This window comes from Podarcis cretensis (assembly GCF_951804945.1).
Source record: "Podarcis cretensis genome assembly, chromosome: Z".
NCBI classification, from domain to species: domain Eukaryota; kingdom Metazoa; phylum Chordata; class Lepidosauria; order Squamata; family Lacertidae; genus Podarcis; species Podarcis cretensis.
Genome location: NC_137184.1, coordinates 26166591 through 26186853, shown reverse-complemented (window position 1 = coordinate 26186853; position 20263 = coordinate 26166591). Strand labels below are relative to the sequence as shown.

The 20263-nt window shown below is 43.6% G+C and overlaps 1 protein-coding gene across 1 annotated transcript; it reads left to right on the top strand.

The window, feature by feature from the left end:
- The first annotated feature begins 484 nt into the window (after window positions 1-484).
- RAB39B (RAB39B, member RAS oncogene family) lies at window positions 485-19701 on the top strand. The gene is made up of 2 exons (XM_079961783.1): window positions 485-2071; window positions 9562-19701. Exons 1-2 carry the CDS (start codon window positions 1857-1859, stop codon window positions 9986-9988), a joined length of 642 nt encoding a protein of 213 aa, XP_079817909.1. The 5' UTR covers window positions 485-1856; the 3' UTR covers window positions 9989-19701.
- Window positions 19702-20263: the final 562 nt, after the last annotated feature.

Here is a 20263-nt window from a genome sequence, read left to right as displayed (position 1 = left end):
TTGTGGAATTGATTTTTGTTGTTTTATTTGTATCTGGTATGAATTTTTTTTTAGTATTATTCTTACCTATCTCGCAGTGCAACGTGCAGCACAGCCCTCTTAAGTAAATTCAGCCATAAAAGTGGCCGGCAGAATGGTTTGTGTCTTACAGCCCAGCGCCATTGAACTGCATACTATTCCTATCATGAGCGGGCAATGCGTGGTTTAGTCACTCAATTATTATTAATTCTACACCGGGCACAGATCCCAGTCTCAACCTCTGCTTTGCTCTCCGTGACTCTTGATTCTCCGGAGCTGATCTGTTAGCAAATTGGGGGCGGGGGGGGTCTTTTTGTTGTTATAGAGATCTTATTCTTTGTTGGGAGAGGTTGTCTGAGTTTTATTATTTTAAGGGCGCTTCACTTCTAAACAATGTGGTAACGGCAAAACCAACAATATCCTGCAGGCTCCTCTCTTCTGGGCAGTACAGTAAGCTGCTGATGCCAATGATGAGTCAGACTGTTTGGTGCTGATGCTGCTGCCATTTCATCAGTTCTGTGATCTCGCCTGCATCTCTCCCCTTCGCTGCCCCTCCATCTTTGAAGCGCTGGGTATCTTTTTTTCCCGGGTGGGGGGGCAGAACGCAAACAGGAAGGTGGATGTTCTCTACTCTCTTGGAGGCAAACGAAACCCACCCGGTGCTAACCAGATGTCCTTGAGAAGCATCCCTCCTTCCTCCTGACATATTTCCGACGGAAAGCTTCAAGGTAACTCCCTTGCCAGGTCCTTCGCTCCCCTCTGCCTCGTAAGAAGGCCCGGACGGGCTTGGAGCATCCGGCCTGCCTTAGGTGGAGGATGGAGCTTTGTTTGAGGACAATATTCCTAAGAGCCTTCCTCCTGCAGCTCTCCAAGGACCGGTTGCCTGGTGGATCCCTGGGGGAGCGCTGAGACAGCAGCCGGGAGGTCGTCTTGCTGACAGCCTTTTGTGGGGGCTTGGGGTAAAAACAAAAAACCCAAGAACAAAACAAGAACAGCAGCCCACCACCGCCGAAGCCAAGGGCTTGAGAAAGAGGAGAGGAGGGGCGCGCGCGCGCGTTTTCTGTCATTGCAAACGGCAAGACCCCTTCCTTGGCAAAAATGAGAGGGGCGGCTCTTCGGCTGAGCGGTGTGACGGGCTGACGGTCAGAAAGGATGCGTTGTTATTGTCTTGCTTTAAAAAGAAATGTGCTGCTTTGGCTCGAGGGAAGGGGAGAGAAGGCGCTTAGGTGAGGAGTCTCAGACCTTCTGACCTTTCCGTCCACTTTCAGCGGGAACATTTGTGAAGTGTGTGTGTGTGTGTGTGTGTGTGTAGAACACCGGCAGCACTAGCCTAGGAGTCTACTCCCACGCGGCCACGTTGTGTAGGACCTGCCCCTCTTCCTCTTCCTCCTCCTCCAGAGAAGACCTCCTGCGACAAGGACCGCGTCGCTTCCCCCTTTTTCTCCCCTGCTCGCTCGCTCTCCCAGGAGACGAGAAGAAGCCGCAAAAGCGGACGGAAGAGGAACGCCGCCCAGTGGCCGGTGCGTGCGCGCCGGCGCGCTCCCCAACCAGTCCTCGCTCTCCAACGCGGCGCCCCATCCGCCTTGCGGGCCGCCGGGAGCGCAGCCTCGAGTTGCTAGAGGTGGCGGGGGACCCTCCTGGGTCGGGTATGAAAGGCTTGTATTAGGCTCGCTCCTGCTTCCCTGCGCCAGGCTTGTGCGCCTCGACGGAAGACGCTGCGCCTCCGGCATCCGCGTGGTTGGTCTCTCCGGGGGCGAAGACGCAGCGGCGGCGGCGGCACCGACACCACCACCACCAAGCGCCGGCTCCGGAGCTACCCCGCCTGGGGAAGGTGGAGCATGGAGGCCATTTGGCTCTACCAGTTCCGCCTGATCGTCATCGGGGACTCCACCGTGGGCAAATCCTGCCTCATCCGCCGCTTCACCGAAGGGCGCTTCGCCCAAGTCTCCGACCCCACCGTGGGTGTGGATTTCTTCTCCCGCTTGGTGGAGATCGAACCAGGCAAAAGGATCAAGCTGCAGATCTGGGACACCGCCGGACAGGAGAGATTCAGGTGAGGAGGAGCCACTTTTGAGGATGGGGCTTGGGGGCTGGGGGGGTGTCGTGTACGGATGGAGAGCGAGTGGCAGGTCGGCGCGGCGGAGGCTGCAACTGCGTCCCGAGTTCTGTCCCTTTCACTCGCCGCCACCATCATAAACATCTTTGCTCTTCTGCAGAACAGCCTTCATTGTGAAGGATGGTGGAAGACCCGGACGGCTGGGTGGCGGTTTGATTTTGCTTTGTCGTTGAAGATGGAGGAGCCAGAGTAGGAGGGAAGAAGAGACACCTTGCTGCGGGTGGGGGGCCTTGGGGTGGGTGCGGTCCGGGTTCCAAGTGGGATCTCACAGCAGGTCACACAACAACACCCAGCTTCCTCCCCTCCCTCACCCCTATCCTCCTAACAGCTGTTCATTGAATCCTGAAGGGAGCCAGAAGCACAACAAAGGCTGCTGAGGAGCGCCCCTCCTCTCAAAGAAACGTAAGAAGCAGCCTTCTACCCAGCCAGAATATTGGTCCATTTGGCTCCATGTTCTCCACACTGACTGGCAGTGGTTCTCCAAGGTTTCAGGCAGGGGTCTCCCCAGCCCTACCTGCAGAGCCTAGGGTCTTCTGGTAGCTCTGCTGCTGAGCTTCTCACCCAGCCCTTCCCTTCCCTCTCCATCCTCCATGTCTGGGCTGATACTGCAGAGGTTTTGTACTAGATTTATTCAAGAAAACTTTCCCACAGTGCAGATTTGTAGGCCACAAGCAACCATCTTGGACAGGAAGAAAGAGACTCTGGCCTTAACAATTTCTCAGGGTCGGGCTTCCCTGTCCCACCTGCCCAAGTAAGGGTCTCTGGGGATCTCATATGCAGGCTTTCCACATGCATCAAGGAGCTTTGATGCAGTGGTGCCTTCAAACAGAAGATTTCCTTCTCCGTATCTTCCCAAGTGGTACAGCCCCCTCCCTTGAGAGTACTGTACCACATGCCTGTAAAAACATCTAGGTCCATTCTTAATAGACACCAGGTGTGAGGAACATTTGGCTTTCCAGCTGTCACTGAACTACAGCTCCCATCAGCCAGTGGAGGGGGGTGATGGGACTTGTCGTTCAGCAAGTTCTGGAGGGCCAAAGGTTTCCTGCACCTGATATGCACATACATGAGCTACTCATTGAACAAGGCCTTGAGGATATAACAATTGTGAAATTGTAAAAATATAATTGTGAAATATAAGAAATTGTGTCACCATGAGGACTTTGTGGATTGTGGTCGCTTTCCTCCCCACAACACCCTTGCTAAACTATTTGGCCAAAACATTTCCAAATCTTTCTCCATAACTAACCACAAGAACTATAAAATCTTAAGCTATTTTCCTGGATGCTGAATCTCAGAGCTATGTCAAGAGCAGGCAGCCAAACACCAAACTGGCTTTAGGGAGCAACATGTGATTTGCAGACTAAATGTTGCCCAGTCAGCAGATGCCCCTCCTGTCCTTTATCCTGCCCCATGATTGAAAAATATGTTTATGAGGGACAAAGCAACCCTCTCTCACTAAAATAGCACTTCTCCACCCATTTCTGACCCTACATAAAGGAAGGAAGGAAACTGTGCACCATCTCATTCTTCCACGCCCCCTCCCCAATAAACCTGGGTGTGGATGTATAATTGCTTCTGTATACTTGGCGTCTCCATTCTCTTAGGTGAAAGCAAGCTACTGTATTTTTCCGTGTATAACATGCCCCCGTGTATAAGATGCTCCCTATTTTTGGGGACACAAAATTAAGAAAATGGGGGGAGATTGCCCTTGCGTCTAGGACTACCCCCCTTTTTAACATTAGTTTTTTAGTAAAAAAAAACCTAGTCTTATACATGGAAAAGTTCAGTAATTCTTTATTACATTTGTATCCCACATTTCCTCCAAGGAGTTCTAAGCCAGTTCTGTCCGCTCATCCATTTTATCCACCCAGCAACCCAACAAGGTAGGCTAGCCTGAGAGAATGATTAGCCCAAAGTTACGCAATGAGTTTCATGGCTGTGTGGGGATTTGAACAGCACATTGGCTTCCAGTGTCGAGTTTTTAGTGCCCACAAAACTAATAAACCTTCGGCTTAATATATCTTGTGACTTTGTAACGTTGCTGCATTCAGACATTGTGATAAGCTATTTATTATGCTGGGAACAAACCTCTCACAGGCTTGCATGCTTCCCCTCCATTTCTGGCATGGCCTAGAGGAGGAATTTAGGAATTTTGCTTGCCCTCTACACATGAGCTACATTTGGACAAGGATGAATCCCATCTCCAGTTGCTACATGAGAAAGAATGGTTTTGTTTCACCAGCGATTACGCTGCAGGATGCTTAATTAGACTGTTTCCATTTAGGATCACCAAGGGTTGAATTTTATTTTATTTTATGAAAAAACAAGTCCCATTCTTCCAATTCACTTTAGTTATGGAAACAGATGGAAATTCAAGAAAATGAGTTCAGAAACATATTTTTATTTATTTTGTTTGGTTCATTCGTCATTCATTTCTGTTGGGATCATAGGAGCTAACTCCTAGGGGCCAAGGTCCCTTCACACACACACACAATGAAATATTTAAGGGTGCTGGCACTTCACAAAGATGGTGGGCATTGCCATTCAAATGGGGGGGGGGTGCTGTGTCATGTGATCAATTATGTGGGGTGGCACTTACCTGCCCCCTATATTTTATTCAAGTTGCCCCCCCCCCCCCCGGTTGGGATGAAATATAGAAAACAGCCTGGGGGAGAAATAGTACAGGTCAGAGAAAGGTTATAAAGAAGAATGGGGACAGAGAGCAGGGAAACTGACAGATATATATATATATATATATATATATATATATATTAAAATCTCTAAAATAGATAACCTGTCCAATCTGTCTGAAGATTAGCAAGTCTGATGCTTAGAGTGGGTGAGGTGAAGAGGTGGCAGAATGCCTGAAAATTGCATGACATTAGGATGAAAAAGACAGAAGTTAGAAGCAGCAGAAGACCTACCGGGTCTCCCATTGAAATAAATGAGGGGGGAAATGGAAAAGCAGAAAAGGAGTGCAATTGAACTGAATGCCGAAAAACATAAAGAATAAAGAATAAAAATGTTGTTTCCCTACTCCCCCAGAAATTACAGAAATCACATGACATGCTGTGACCATTTCAGCTGTGCTTCTGGTCTTAACAGATGCTCTCTTGAGCCACCTTCCTCTTGGACCCTGATTTCCAGGCTTGGGCTGTCCCATTATTATTTGATTTAAATCTCATGATTTCCACTTGCAGTGCACAGCTCTCTGGTATACTTAGTCTGGATCATATCAAAGGCCTATCCAGTCCAGCTTCCTGGCTCCTATAGTAGCCAACCAGATGCATCTGGGAATCCTTCAAGCACAGACTAAAGGCAAGCACCCACTATCCCCAGTAGACACCACTAAGTGCCATAGTGCTGGCAACCTGGAAGTTGCAAAGAGCCATCTTGGCTATACTTATCCTTCATCAACTTATCTAACCCCTTTAATGCAGAGGTTTTCAACCTGTTTGAGTCCACGGTTCCCTTGACCAACTACATTCTTTCTGCGGCACCCCTGTGGTGCTCAGGATCCCAGTAATGTCAACCCTTGCCTGCAGAGCTGGCAGCTTCTCACGCTTTTTGGAACACCCTCCATTGTAGAGTGTCCCCTCAGCCTCCTCTCCTCTCCCATCACCTTGGGAGTCCCCCGGGAAGCTGCTGCTGCCCCTCCCTGTCCCAAAGAGAGGTGCCTCCTCACACTGCCCCACAGGGGCCTGGGACGTGCCTGTCCATTCCCAACAGCAAGGGTTGGTGGACTGGCTGGCTGGGCTCCCTCACCCACTTGCTTGCTTACTCCGAGGCCACCTCAGCTCCTGGCAACCAGCACCCCCTGGCCAGCCTCAGAGGCACCGTTCACCTGGGGAGCTTGTAGCCAGGGCTGCTGCGACAAACAGCTGTGCAAGCCTTGGGGAGGCAGAGACACGAGAGGGTATTATTATTATTATTATTATTAGAATTTATATACTGCCCTATACCCAGAGGTCTCAGGGTGGTTAACAGAACAAGATCAACATAAAATGCATAATATATATAATCAAAATAAAACCAACAACCCCCCTCCCCCCCAAAAAAAGAGCCACATTTTAAAAGGGCATAGGATGTCAATCAGATCAACCAAAGGCCTGGTTAAAAAGGAATGTTTTTGCCTGGCACCTAAAGGTGTATAATGAAGGTGAACTTCCCAGGGGAGAGCATTCCACAGATGGGAAGCCACTGCAGAAAAGGCCTCTGCTCATATTGCCACCCTCCGGACCTCTCGAGGAGGGGGCACAGAAAGGAGGGTCTCAGAAGATGATCTCAGGGTCCAGGTAAGTTCATATGGAAAGAGGCAGTTCTTGAGGTATTGCAGTCCTGAGCCATTTAAGGCTTTATAGGTCAAAACCAGCACTTTTAATTGGGCCCATGAAACTACCGTATTTTTTGCTCTATAAGACTCACTTTTTCCCTCCTAAAAAGTAAGGGGGAATGTGTGTGCGTCTTATGGAGCAAATGCAGGCTGCGCAGCTTTCCCAGAAGCCAGAACAGCAAGAGGGATTGCTGCTTTCACTGCGCAGCGATCCCTCTTGCTGTACTGGCTTCTGAGATTCAGAATATTTTTTTTATTGCTTTCCTCCTCCAAAAACCAGGTGCGTCTTGTGGTCTGGTGCATCTTATAGAGCGAAAAATACGGTAATTGGTAGCCAGTGCAGTTGGACCAGGATCGGCATAATATGTTCAAACCGTCTGAATTCTGCACTAGCTGAAGTTTCCGAACTATCTTCAGAGGCAGCCCTACATATAACACATTGCAATAATCTAACCCTAAGGTTACCAGAGCATAGACAACAGTAGTTAGCCTATCCCTGCCCAGATAGGGGTGTAGCTGAGCCACCAGCTGAAGCTGATGGAAGGCACTCCGGTCCACAGAGGCCACTTGAGCCTTGAGTGACAGCAAAGGATCTAGGAGGACCCCAAAGCTATGAACCTGTTCCTTCAGAGGAAGTGTAACCCCATCAAGAGCAGGCAAATTCCCACCCATCTGGTCTAGGAAACCACCCACTAGCAGTGCCTCAGTCTTATCTGGATTGAGCTTCAGTTTGTTGGATCTCATCCAGTCCATTACCGTGGCAAGCACTTCTGCTGCCTCACCTGAAGATGTAAAGAAGTAATAGAGTTGAGTGTCATCAGCATACTGCTGACAATGTACTCCGAACCTCCAGATAACCCCACCCAGCAGTTTCATGTAGATGTTAAACAATGTTGAGGATAGGACTGAGCCCTGAGGAACCCCACATTGATGGTTCCACTGGGTTGAAAACCATTCCCCAAGCAATGGTATCGAAAGCCACTGAGAGGTCAAGAAGAGACATGTTTCCCTTCTCTCTCTCTCAACAGAGGTCATCATACAGGGCGACCAAAGCAGTTTCTGTGCCAAAACCAGGCCTAAACACCGATTGAAATGGATCCAGAAAATCATCTTATTCCAAAAGCATCTGGATCTGGTCTGTGATCACTCACTCCAGAACCTTGCCCAGGAAAGAGAGATTAGCTATATACACCATTCACTTGCCAGTTCCTAAAACCTAGCCAACCTCTGTATACCACATGCAGTGAGGCGGGTGGAGGGGTATGCATTGTCAAGAGTTTTGCTTTACAAATACCTCCAAATGACTCTAGTCTCTCCATATATTTTGAGGATGACTTGAACGAGCAGACTCTTGGCCCATCAGTTTAGTGGAAGCACAGCCTGTTGGGAGAAACACCGAGACTTTGTTGTCCTGTTTAGGCTTATGGTGGAATCTAGTGACAATGGTATCTGCATCTCATGCAGAAGGTCCCCGGTTCAATGTCTAGGTAAGGCTGGAGAAAGACTCTTGCTTGAAACCTTGAAGAGGCACTGCCACTCAGTGTGAACTATACTGAGGCAGGTGGACCGGTGGTCAGCCATGATATAAGGCAGCAGCTTCTTATGTCCCTAAATTTTTGCTGGGCTGCACCATTTCAGATTGCCTGTGGGGATTGGCATGTTTGAACATGGGGCCAACATGAGGTAGTGGGCTTAGGCTTTGGAGCACCAGGCTTCACATCTCCACTCCCTGGGTCACCTTGAGTCTGTCACAGTCTCCTAGCCTAACTTACCTCACAAGGTTGTTAATGAGGATAAAGCAGAGGGCAAGATTCATTTTCATTTTTTTCTGCTCCTTGGAGGGTGGGTGGAATGTAAATGTAGTTAACAATATTGCACCCCCAACACAAGTAAATAAAAGCAAGAAGTTCCCTCACATGTAGAAATCTAGTATATCAGGGAAAAGGGAAATATTACGGTATATGGAGTGGGCATTGAGTAATTAGACCTTTCACTAGTTAAACAATCTGTGGCCTTTTAAACCACAACAGGGGGTTTATTGTTTGTTACTATGGTGTGAATATTTGTGTTTGTCTACTGTAAACCACCCTGTGATCCTTGGATGAAGGGAGGTATAGAAATTCAATTAATAATAAAATAAAACAACAGCAACAACAGAGCAGCATTAAGATATACAGCTTCATACCTGCAACTTGGAGCGGTATAGCCCAGACAGAGTTACCGTGTGATTCTTCAAACACATATAAATTGCATCCATACATCCATTCCTTCTCTTTCCTCCAGCCCAATACATACATTGTATGTTACAGCCCACATGGTACCTATTTCTGTAGTGAGGGTATACCCCCCAATTGTACACCTTATTTGGGGCGTTGCTGGTTTGAAATTGATCAGCGATTACTGGTCCTTTTTCTCATCACCTGTTTAGCTGAGATTTTATAAATGAGGAAACTGCTACTTAGGAAAATCTGTGATATTTTTTACTTTGCAAAATAGTAGATGTGGCCTGTGCAGAGCAGGCTTGGGACAGATGAAAAGTAAAACAAAAAAAGTGGTTATAGAGGGAATGAAACAGTCACATTTTCCAATGTCTTATGGCAACAGTGACATTGGAGTGGAATCCAGCCACTTTCTAGAATCAATTTCTAGACTGTCCATTGAAAGATAGAAGTACTAGCCGCCGCAAACCCTGTGTTGCTCTTGAATTATTATTTTTGAAATCAGTACAGTTCTGAAAGGTTCAGTAAGTCTTCTTGATTCTATATTGTATTCAAACATAGAAAACCTGCTCCTTGGTCTTAGCAACCACCATGCAACTTTGGGACATAATATCTTAAGAGGTGTCCAGATTCATAATGCACAGACAAACAACTTTGCAGACTGTGTAGGAGAAAAAGATGGTGGGGTAGAGAATTTTTGTGTTGTCTTGTACAAACCCCCTTTATTTTGCTGTGTAGCACAAAAGGGCTGTGTTCTGGGTGGATTTGCACCTAACTGGCTATTTCAGATGCACGAAACCAGCCTTTGCCACCAGCGTTTTCCTCTTGAAAATGATTCTCATTTCCTTCCTTGGGCTGCTACTCTCTTCCAGATCAATTACCAGAGCCTACTACAGGAACTCAGTTGGCGGTCTGCTCCTCTTTGACATTACAAACCGCAGGTCCTTCCAGAATGTTCACGAGTGGCTAGAGGAGACCAAAGCGCACGTCCAGCCTTACCAGATCGTGTTCGTTTTGGTGGGCCACAAATGCGACCTAGACACTCAGCGGCAAGTCACCCGGCACGAGGCTGAAAAACTGGCCCTTGCTTATGGCATGAAGTACATTGAAACCTCCGCCCGGGATGCCATTAATGTGGAGAAAGCTTTCACCGACCTGACTCGAGACATATATGAGCTTGTTAAGAGAGGCGAAATTACTATCCAGGAGGGCTGGGAAGGGGTGAAGAGTGGGTTTGTCCCAAACGTAGTCCACTCCTCGGAAGAGGTGGTGAAATCAGACAGGAGATGTCTGTGCTAATTGCTTAACGAAAGCAAGGAGAGATTATTGCTGAACTTTACTAACCAAAACATACCCTGCTATACAAACTTGTCGTGTGACAGAAGAGAATGTGACAGTAGTATGGCAAGTACCAATGCCTGGTGCTTTGAACCTCTGAAGAATAGAATCGTGAAGGGCTGTAACCCCCCGTTATGTAGGAATGAACCCAGATGCATGCTTATATTGTAGGAGATGGGGTAACGTTAACAACAGAAAAGATCCGATAGGGGTAGGAAATATCAGGGAATTTTACAAACCCTGTTTTAAATAAATCTGTCATTCAGTGCTTTGTGTTGAAGCCTATTAATATGAAACATATTCAGAGGAGGAGGAGAGACAGAAATCTTGGCTTATTATTATATATTTTTAGGAAGATTAAAACATAACATGGTTGCCATTCTTTTTATGAGAACGATGGTTAACACAAAGAGGAAAGCATATTTTGCAGAAGGGGCGAAGGCTTTCATGCCTACAATATTGCTGCAGTATAATCCAACTCTCTTTAAAAGGAAAGGGGGAAGTGTTAGATCACTCTTGTTAAAATGCAGTGCAATGAATAGAACTGTTAAAATGTGGTGCAATGAATAGAACACAGACTGGTGTTTTCCTGATCAAGCCAGACTTGGTGGTTCCAATTCCAGTAATTTGACAGACCAAACGTTTGTGCTACTTCTTCAGTTATTGAACTGGAAATGCTCCCCACTTCTGAATTTGCTGCAAAATCTGTTATCAGCAATGGTGAAATTCTCAGCCATATGCAGTCATACTGTATTTCTTAAATGGGAAATTATTTTATCCTAATTCAGAGAGGGATGCAGCCTTCCCACCAGTAACAAGCTGCAGTGGGCAATTTTGGGTCATTTAAAATACAAACTTCTTGCAAATAAGGCTGGGGAGGGAAGCAGGACTCATCAAAGTGGAGAGCACAGACTTTTCCCAAAGAGCGGGAAGTGGGGGTGTTCGTTTTGTTTTGTGGGATGAATTTTTTTGGAAAACAAGTTCAAAAGGACTATCTGAAGGTGAAGCTGAACTGCAGGAGAGAGAGAACTAAGGAAGAGGGTGTGTGGTTAGGAAACCCACAGGAAAGTGGTCAGAAGCACAAGAAGGAACGCTTTTACTTTGAAAGTAGAACTGGATAAAATGCTGGCCTACAAAGCTTCAAGTGGGCCTTTGTTTCAGGGTAAACTTGTTGAGTTCTGAATTAAGAAAGCAAGCAGTCCACATGAATTAAGGTAAGCAATAACAGCCACCCTGAATACCTAGGAAGAAACTAATGTGTTGGCAAGATACACAGTGATATACATATGTGCAAAGAAAGGAAGCTTAATGTGTGTAATAGTCTAGATAGATATTAAGATGGAATAAGCCTGGAAGCAGAAAGGGGGAGGAGAGAGAGAGAGAGAGAGAGAGAGAGAGAGAGAGAGAGAGAGAGAGAGAGAACGAGAACATCTGGAGAGCACCAGGTTGGGGAAGAATGTGGTATAATTATTTGGAATGAAATTAATCTGTACCTTCACATGCGTTTCCACACTTTATACTTACAGAAGATCCTTTTAAGAGAACCGCCCACATCATTACTTTGTAAAGATGCAGGTGATTTTGAACTGGAAACAGAATTTTAAGTTTGGCGCAACAAAGGTCATATTAGGGGTAATGCTAATGCCGATGTCTTTATTTTCAATAATTAATTGGGTAACTAGCTTTGTAATAAACACCACTAATATCCACCTTGAGACAGGGAGAAAAAGTGGACGAGGGGCAGTTTGAAAAAGCCCTCCCCATCAAGTGTGTGTGTGCACACACACAGGCACATGTTTTTGGAGGGGTGACATTTTTCAAACTAGCCCTCATCTACTTTTATATACATTGGCCCATATAATATTTTGCTTCTCGTCATGTGATGATAATAATTACACAAATAGTCACATGACATTCACTGCCAGCCAGGCTTTTCCAGACTTGCAACAGCAATGGGATATGAACAGCATTTAATCTTGAGTCAAAAAAATAGCTAAAAACAATCCCCAATTAATCTAGTTCATCCTGACTTCCACTTCCATTGGAGTTAAGGAGAAATGTTTTGCCCAACCCATACAGATATTACAAAGCAAGAATGCAATCAGTGAGGAAAGGGAGCCTCAGACAAAATCAAAGGAAAATTATTATATTTTTCTGGGCTTGACATTAGGGTTGAACCCAGGTATCAAAAGAGTTTTGAAGTTAACACCCTAGCAAACTCTAGGGTGGAAGAAAACTGGGGTTGTCACCCAAATAAAGTTGTTTTAGTCAATTTTATGAATTTTTATTGCATGGATTTCTAGAGATGTCTTGCTTAAATGCTGTTACTGCAAAAACAGCAGTGTATCTTGTGACACCTTAAAGAATGAATGAAAGAATGTCACTTTTTAAAGTGTCACAGAATTCTGTTCTGTTTCAATTACAAGTTTCTAAAGTTTTCTAAAGAAAAAAGCATACATTCTTTTTAGTTCGGGGTGGGGTAACCTGTGGCTCTCCACATGCTGTTGGACCCCAAATTTCATTGGATCAGCCAGCATGGCCAATGATCACAGATGATGATCTAAACTTAGAACTGACCCTGTTAGTGAATGGGAGAAACTTAGCTCAGCGAATATGCCATAAATGTTTTAGACTAGAGCAGGGATGAGGGACCTGTGGCCCTCCATATGTTGGTCAGGAATGATGGAAGTTGTGGTCCAACAACATGTGGAAGCCCAAAGATGCCCATATTCTTGTTTTAGATATAATGCACAGCAGTTTTAGAGAATGGACAGCAGGCATCATGGTTCTTCTGAAATGGCACTTTCCATCTATAGAAGAGCTTGCATTAGAAATTATTGTAAGATTAAATGACTACCCAATTAATTAGGGGCTCCTTTTTAGTTGATCAAAAAGCTTTTATAATCAATTAATCTAAGCAATTGACTTATGTTGCAGCCCTCTAGAAAAAACCAGTATCAGTTAATACTGAAGTTATATCATAAACATTGTAACCAAATCTAATTTAAAACTTCCATTTTCTGTCCTACCATAACTGAATTGAATTGAATATATATTTTATTTTAGATTGCTAAATTGACATGTTCATTTCATTCCAGGCAGGTTCATTTTCAAACTTTTCATCTTAGAACACAAGTTTCCCTTTTTTGTATGATAATATTGTGGTCTTTCATACTATTTATAACCCAAATAAGATGCTGTTGCTGTTTCTTCTTCTTTAACCAAAGTCTTGGTGGTTCCTATTTTCAATTCTAAAAAACCCAGATATGCCTAGCATCTTAAGTGTGCAGCTCCTTGCAACTTTTATCACTTACCTTGACTTTATCTTTGCGATTTTTTTATTTTTTTTTAGTACAGCAAAATAATTTATCCTTTTTAACTTCATAAATATGCTGCACAGGACTAATTCATATGCTAGCTGTTAAAATCTTGGAAGAATCAGGAAAGGGAAAAGATAGTACATCTTCAACCCGCGCATAGTTAAAACTATGGAATTCGTTCTCACAAGACATTGTAGTGGCTACTCTTCGGATGGCTTCTAAAGGGGAGAAGACTATCAATGGAGGATAAGGCAATCAATGACTAGATTGGGCCTTTGGCCTGATCCAATGGGGCTCTCCTTACATTCCTATGTAAATTCTACACAACATACTTAATGCAAATGTATTGGCTCAAATCCAAAGAAAGTTAGCCATGATATTCAAGGACCGGTATAAATTAACAAGGCATAAATATGTCACAACGGCACTTGTCCTGGAAAATTTGAAAAGGCAGGTGCCAGCGTAGTTTGAATATTGGTCCTTAGATAGCCTCAGGGTCTGGTGGTCTTCTGGGCTAGACGTCTTGGGAAACCCGATTTTGCACCTGTATTTTGTTGCTAAACTGCAGTCATCTGGCCCTAGCCTTGTGTTTAGATCACCCACCGGCAGGACCTTTGCCCCTGGATAATCCAAAATCAGCAATTTAACAAAGGTTTCTAATCTTTTCCACTTGCTATCGATGTCATTATTTAAGCTAGTTGGAGGAATATAAACATTTATAAATAACACTTCTTCCCCATGATATAAGTAAGGCCATTGCTAGTTGGTCTAGGGAGGGCAGCTCTTTACAGATGGCATTTAGACATTGAGAAATCAAGATGCAAAGCCCCCCTTTTAGACATCCTGGGCTTCTGCCCAGGATAGCCCTAATTGCATAAGCATAAAAACCTTCCAGAACTGGAGTTTCTGCCACCCATGTCTCTTGAAGGGCGATGATGTTAAAGTTTTGGCGATAGAATGGAATATCTGTAGATTGAGAAGGAAACTCGGAGTGTTGTAATTAGCCTCAAATAGTTTTAGTTAACCTCAATGAGTTTTGGATTGCTTCAGCAAGATTTCAAAGGGGCTTTAGAAGAGCCTCAAAGGAAGAGAGGATGTTTAAAATGCTGTCTGGCAACTCCCGGAGTCTTTATCTGGCTGGGATATAAGCTTGTTTTCCGGGAGTGTGTCTTTTCCCCTTATTACTTTTTAAAAGCTCCTACTCACTTTGCTGAGGCTCACAGGAGAGCCTCTTCAGAAACCTATCGTCCTATTGAGTTCAGAGCAGCACATTTACCGTAACTTCCTCTGGATTTGGGTCATTCCACTGAATCCATTATGTTGACAACATGTTTATTTGGATTGGTACCAGCTTTCTGAAGTTGCAGAAAGGGGGCTCTCCTAAAATCCCTTTAACCAGAGACAGTAAAAGCATAAGGGCTTCTGTATGCCAAGAATGACCTCTCTCCTTCACGTACTGATGGTACAAACCTAAGTGTGGCTACTAAGAAGCAAGGCCAATTGCATTCTTCGCGACTCTCTCCCTGGTGTGTTTAGGACTGCCACCTTAATGTATTAAGATTTAGGTTCCATGAGCAAATCAGCATTGGATACATTTCAGTTCTACCCAACCCTCAAAAAGCACTCAAATACTATTTCCCTTCATGGCTTCAAACCTTTTAAGACATTTTTTATCTCTGTAAGGGTCATGATAAAAAATCTTACTAATCAATTAATTTTCTAATTAATCTTACTCTTTATTTATCCAAAGTCATTCTAGTGTAGTGAGAAAACATTTTGAACAGTAAATAAATACCCCAGGAAAAGTTATAGATTTATTTCTGCATTGTCATTAATTTGCCAAGCATTGATTTTTACCTCAGATTCAGGTATGTTTCAAGTCGGCTTTAAAAATGAATTCAGAATTAAACATTCTGCATAATAACCAATATTACTCACAATGGACCCATGTAAATTAAGGGACCTGCTCTGAGTAGGACCAACATTTGCTACAATTCTCTATTTATAAAACATTTATATGCTGATTTTTGGCTCTAAATTTTTTTGGACTGCCCTCTTAGCTGCAAAAATACAGTTGAATCCAAAAGAAAGCAACTAGCATGAAGAATTCCAGCATCGTTTTACGTCAGGATCCATAGACTAGCATACTGGCAAATTTCATTTTCCCCCAGTGCATTTGCTGTTTTTTTACCATAATAGATATAGTTCAACTGCTGCCTGCCTCAATAAATACATTTTAAATACATAGAGGGAATAAAGTTTGGTCATGTTTGGACTCTTTGATTTATAATGTATACTGCATTAGAGTTACAAAAGAAAGTAAAATGTATAGGAAATTTGATTGAAGACCTTTAAACGTACAATAATTCTGATCGAAACTCATGATGTAATCTCTTTCTAATGCCTTATATTTTTAGGCAACTTATATAAATGATCATCTGGGGAGGGGGACTTCCTCCTGTACAAATAGAAGTGGGGTTTGACTTTGTAAAATGAAAAACCTCATCTTTTTCTTGACTTGTTTTAGCATTTTGACTACTGCAAGATACACTGGAGGCTAATACTTTTAAAAAAGGCATTTTCTTTCATTTTCACTCTCTGGCAAAGACAGACAAAATAAAAGCAAGCCTGTTGGTAAACTCACAATCTCAGTCTGCATGCTGGATTAAAAAAAATAAAAATCTCTCAGTACTTCCAGATTAAAATTATACTGTACACTTTCCCTAGCTTTCTGTTATATGCACTGTAATGAAATGTGACAAAAAAACCTCCCGCTGTATTTAGCTGTGTGTGAATGAAAACTATGCTTGTATCTAGCAAAATGGTTAATGTGATTATGTGACATTCAAAACTTGTAAAGGAAAATCCGTGTTTTTATTTCCTCTGCTGTTCCCCACCCCACCCCATCAAACATCTGTATACAGCAACCATGGTGGTAAAAACCCAGTACAGAGTAGATTAATAATAAATATATGCACTGTTTTAAAAGAATCCACTGGTGTTTTTAAGGTGCAGATATGAACAAGGTCTGTCTCCCACTATCCTGGGCATTTTCAAACTGGTATTCTTGTGCAAATCCACAATGAACAAATTATTCTATAGAGCCAGGATGGGAAATAGTCCATTTGAATCACTGCCAAGGCAATGCATTGTGAACTACAGGAAAGTCGCTAATTCCTGTATTGCACACAGCTGACATTTTAACTGAAATCAAGCAAATTATGACCTAGGAATTGCTGGTAGATTAGACTGCTGCACTTCTGCAATGTCATTTGTGCAAGCTGCAGTTAAACTTTTGAAAATCCAGCCGTGGAAAACATTTGCTGACAAATGTACATCCTATCAGAAATAATGTTGGGAGTCAACATCCTTGCAGTGCATCCTTGCAGTGCCTGTTGCCACACTCTAGCTGCCCCCCTCTCATTAAAAAAAGGCTTCTTGCTTTTAACACCCAACTGACACAGGAACACTAATGGGCCCTGTGGGAAATAAAGCTAGGGTATGCAGTGGCAGGATCTCCCTAGCTTTCCACAATGTCTCAGAGCAATGCTGTATTGGAAGAGCCGCAGGACAAATGGTGGTTAGACTCAGTAGGCCTGGTACAGCTCAGAGCAGAAACACAATTGGATAAAAGGAACCAGAAGGCACTTTGTACACAGACCCTTTAATCCTGGCCCTGGTCACAGCTGGTGAAGGTGAGGATTAAAGAGAACGTCCTATAGCATGGTATTCTTAGGAACCAAAAGTGTCCATCTGTGCAGCAATGCTACCAAGTGGATGGTGGACGGACATTGGACATGTTCCAGTCTTAGCCGGATATATCCCTGCAAGATCATGGGTTTAAAACAGGCAGTCAACTATGGTGCTCTTCAGATGTTGCTTGACCCAAACTTCCAGCAACCCCAGCTAGTAAGGGCATTGGCCAGGGGTGATGAGAGTTGTAGTCCACCAAAAAGACAAGAGTTGCCACCTGATTATAGAATCTGAGTCAATTAGTTATATTTGTATGTAGGAGAAAATAGTTCTTGAAGCAATAAACATATTTTCTGTTCTTAAGGTTTTGTACATGTATCCTCTTGAGAATACATTGCTTCCTATGAGAGATGGGAAATGTAACCAGAGAAGGATCAGGAAATGGCAACCAAAATGATCAAGGCATGGAAGTACATAAATATGAGGAAATGTTCCAACAGTTGGAGCTGTTTGCTTTAGAAAAAATGGAGAGTAAATTGAGGGATGGAGAATGATGAATGTTTATAGAATTATTCAGGACTAGGGGAGAAATTGCAGTCGAGTAATAGTGGAAGATTCAAGACAGTGCATAGCTGGAAGTGTTGAGTTTGCACCCACAATATGTAGTAATGGCCACTAACTTGTATGACTATAAAATGGGGCTAATAAAAATTCATGAAGGATATCTGGTTCCTAGGCATGATGGCCAAGTATTAGCTCCAGTGTCTGTTGCAAAGATTCACAAGTGAGAAGCGTCCTGTTGCATGTAGAGGACCCCTGTGAGCATAGGATGCTGGAGTAGGTGGGCCTTTGGTATAAGCAACTCTTCTCTTATGATGAAACTTCAGAAAGGATGTCACATCATTTGCCTCAAGATCTTGTGCTGAGATGACCATGTATGAATGACTGAATTTGTAAGCACCTACCTCTTCCTTAAAACTGCAGGGATTTGAATCCTAGAATTATTGCAGTCCTGGGGCAATGCACTGGAAGTTTGGTGTTACAGCAACTTGCTGAAGCACAGTCTTAGAAAAGGAATTTCTTCTCTAGACTATCATCGCCTAAGAGGGTGCTTGCCACACACACACACACACACACACACACACACACAAATATACTATATATTCCAACTTTATTTTGTGGAGCTCAAGATAGGGTATGTGAGGAGATTTCCCATCCAGGAAGTGACCAGCTCTCAGACCGTCTTTACTCAGACCCATTCTGAAGCATTTTAACAGTGGGCTTTCAACTGGCTGAGCTGTATAGTGAGGTGGGATTACTGCTACCATACAGCAGTTCTGGCTACAAATCATGCCTAGGATAGTAAAGGGCTCTCAGCTCTTTCAAAGGCACCACAGCTCTTCTCAGTCCCTCATGCTGCATCATGGCTAGACACAATCAAGAGTTATTGGGTACACTGAGTAGCAGTGTTAGGCCACTGTGGAATAACCAGAAACTTTTGGGAAAGAAAGGGAGACATTCACAGGCAGAGATCCATAGAATTACTTTAAGTCATCCCCGAGTTGTGCACATGCTTAGGAAGCACGCTTTTAAAACTCTCCTAGAATCATAGAATTGTATTTGGAAGGGGTTTCATTGGTCATCTAGCCCAATCATCTGCAATGCAAAGCTAAAACAATCTGACAGACGGCCACCTGGCCTGTTTAAAAGCCTCCAATGAAAGTGTGCCACAAAACAACAGGACAGTGACTGCTCAAGCAAGTCCAAACACCCTTTGGATGTATAGAAGTGCCCTTGAAATTCTTTTGATTGCTCCCTTTGCAACCAAGAGGCACCAGTGCTCTGTGGCAACGTGATGATTCAAGATGCTTGGATAGCCATTTCACCCATCTTTTAGAAGTGTGGGAGGCATGCAAAACATGATTTTAGGGCTGCAAGATTAGCTGACCTCATTTGTGCAGCAGTAGAACCATTTCAGGATCTACTATCCTTTGTTATTATTTCTGCACCGTGTTCAGACAGTTCCATAAGAAGTTTTAGTGTTTGCTCATGCCTTTTTCATTTATGTTGCCATGTACACTAGCAGATATGGACACACTGATTAAAGCACAGTGCAACAAGGCAAGACTAAATGAAAAGTGTGAATGTGCTAACTCATGAACTGTAGCAATTCTCTAAGTTAAGATAGGTGAGCAACAAACACAAGAGAAACATGCTCATCCCTAAAGTTTTAAGATGCCAACCTACATCCACCCTAACAGCTCAGGCTAGACGTGCCTTACATATCTAGGAGATCCAGTGTCCATATGGAACTTTTAGCTGAAGCACTATTAGCCTTACTCAGCATCTATAATAAACACTACAGCTTGAACACATATAATTTTATTCAATCATCAACTCAAACTCTCACAAGAGCACCCTCTTGTCTCTTAGTAAGGCAAAAACTAACTTCTTGGAGGAGGGGGAAATCTATAGCTTGAAGAGATGAAACTATATACAAAAATTCTGTAATCCAAAAGGAAAAATGAGAAAGAAACATTTTGTTTCATAATCGATGTTTTTTGCATTATTTGAATGTTAAGTTCTGTATTCTTATTCACCAGAAATATTGCTGTCTTCTGTTTCTTCTAAATCTAAATAAAATAATGTCCTTTTATTTTACCATAGTATCTTAGATTTGTCTTTTAAACATGCATTTATTTTCTACAGGTTCAAAAATATGCTTTGGGATCTTAAGGTATATAGTACATGGGTAGGCAAACTAAGGCCCGGGGGCTGGATCCGGCCCAATCGCCTTCTCAATCTGGCCTGCGAACGGTCTGGGAATCAGCGTGTTTTTACATGAGTAGAATATGTCCTTTTATTTAAAATGCATCTCTGGGTTATTTGTGGGGCATAGGAATTTGTTCATTTTTTTCTTCAAAATATAGTCCGGCTCCCCACAAGGTCTGAGGGACAGTGGACCGGCCCCCTGCTGAAAAAGTTTGCTGACCCCTGGTATAGCACTTTGGGATGCCACCTCCAACACTGGGTAAACTTGAAATCTCTATTTACCATTCCACCATCATCGTCAACATTTACATTAACAATTATTTCAAAAGTTTTGGTGCCCATTTGCTGAAAGGAACAGGCGCTAGAGGTTTCTGCTATAAGTCTTTCAAGTTTCAGTGTTGAAGAAGAAGAAGAAGACGAAGAAGACGAAGAAGTAGTAGTAGTAGTAGTA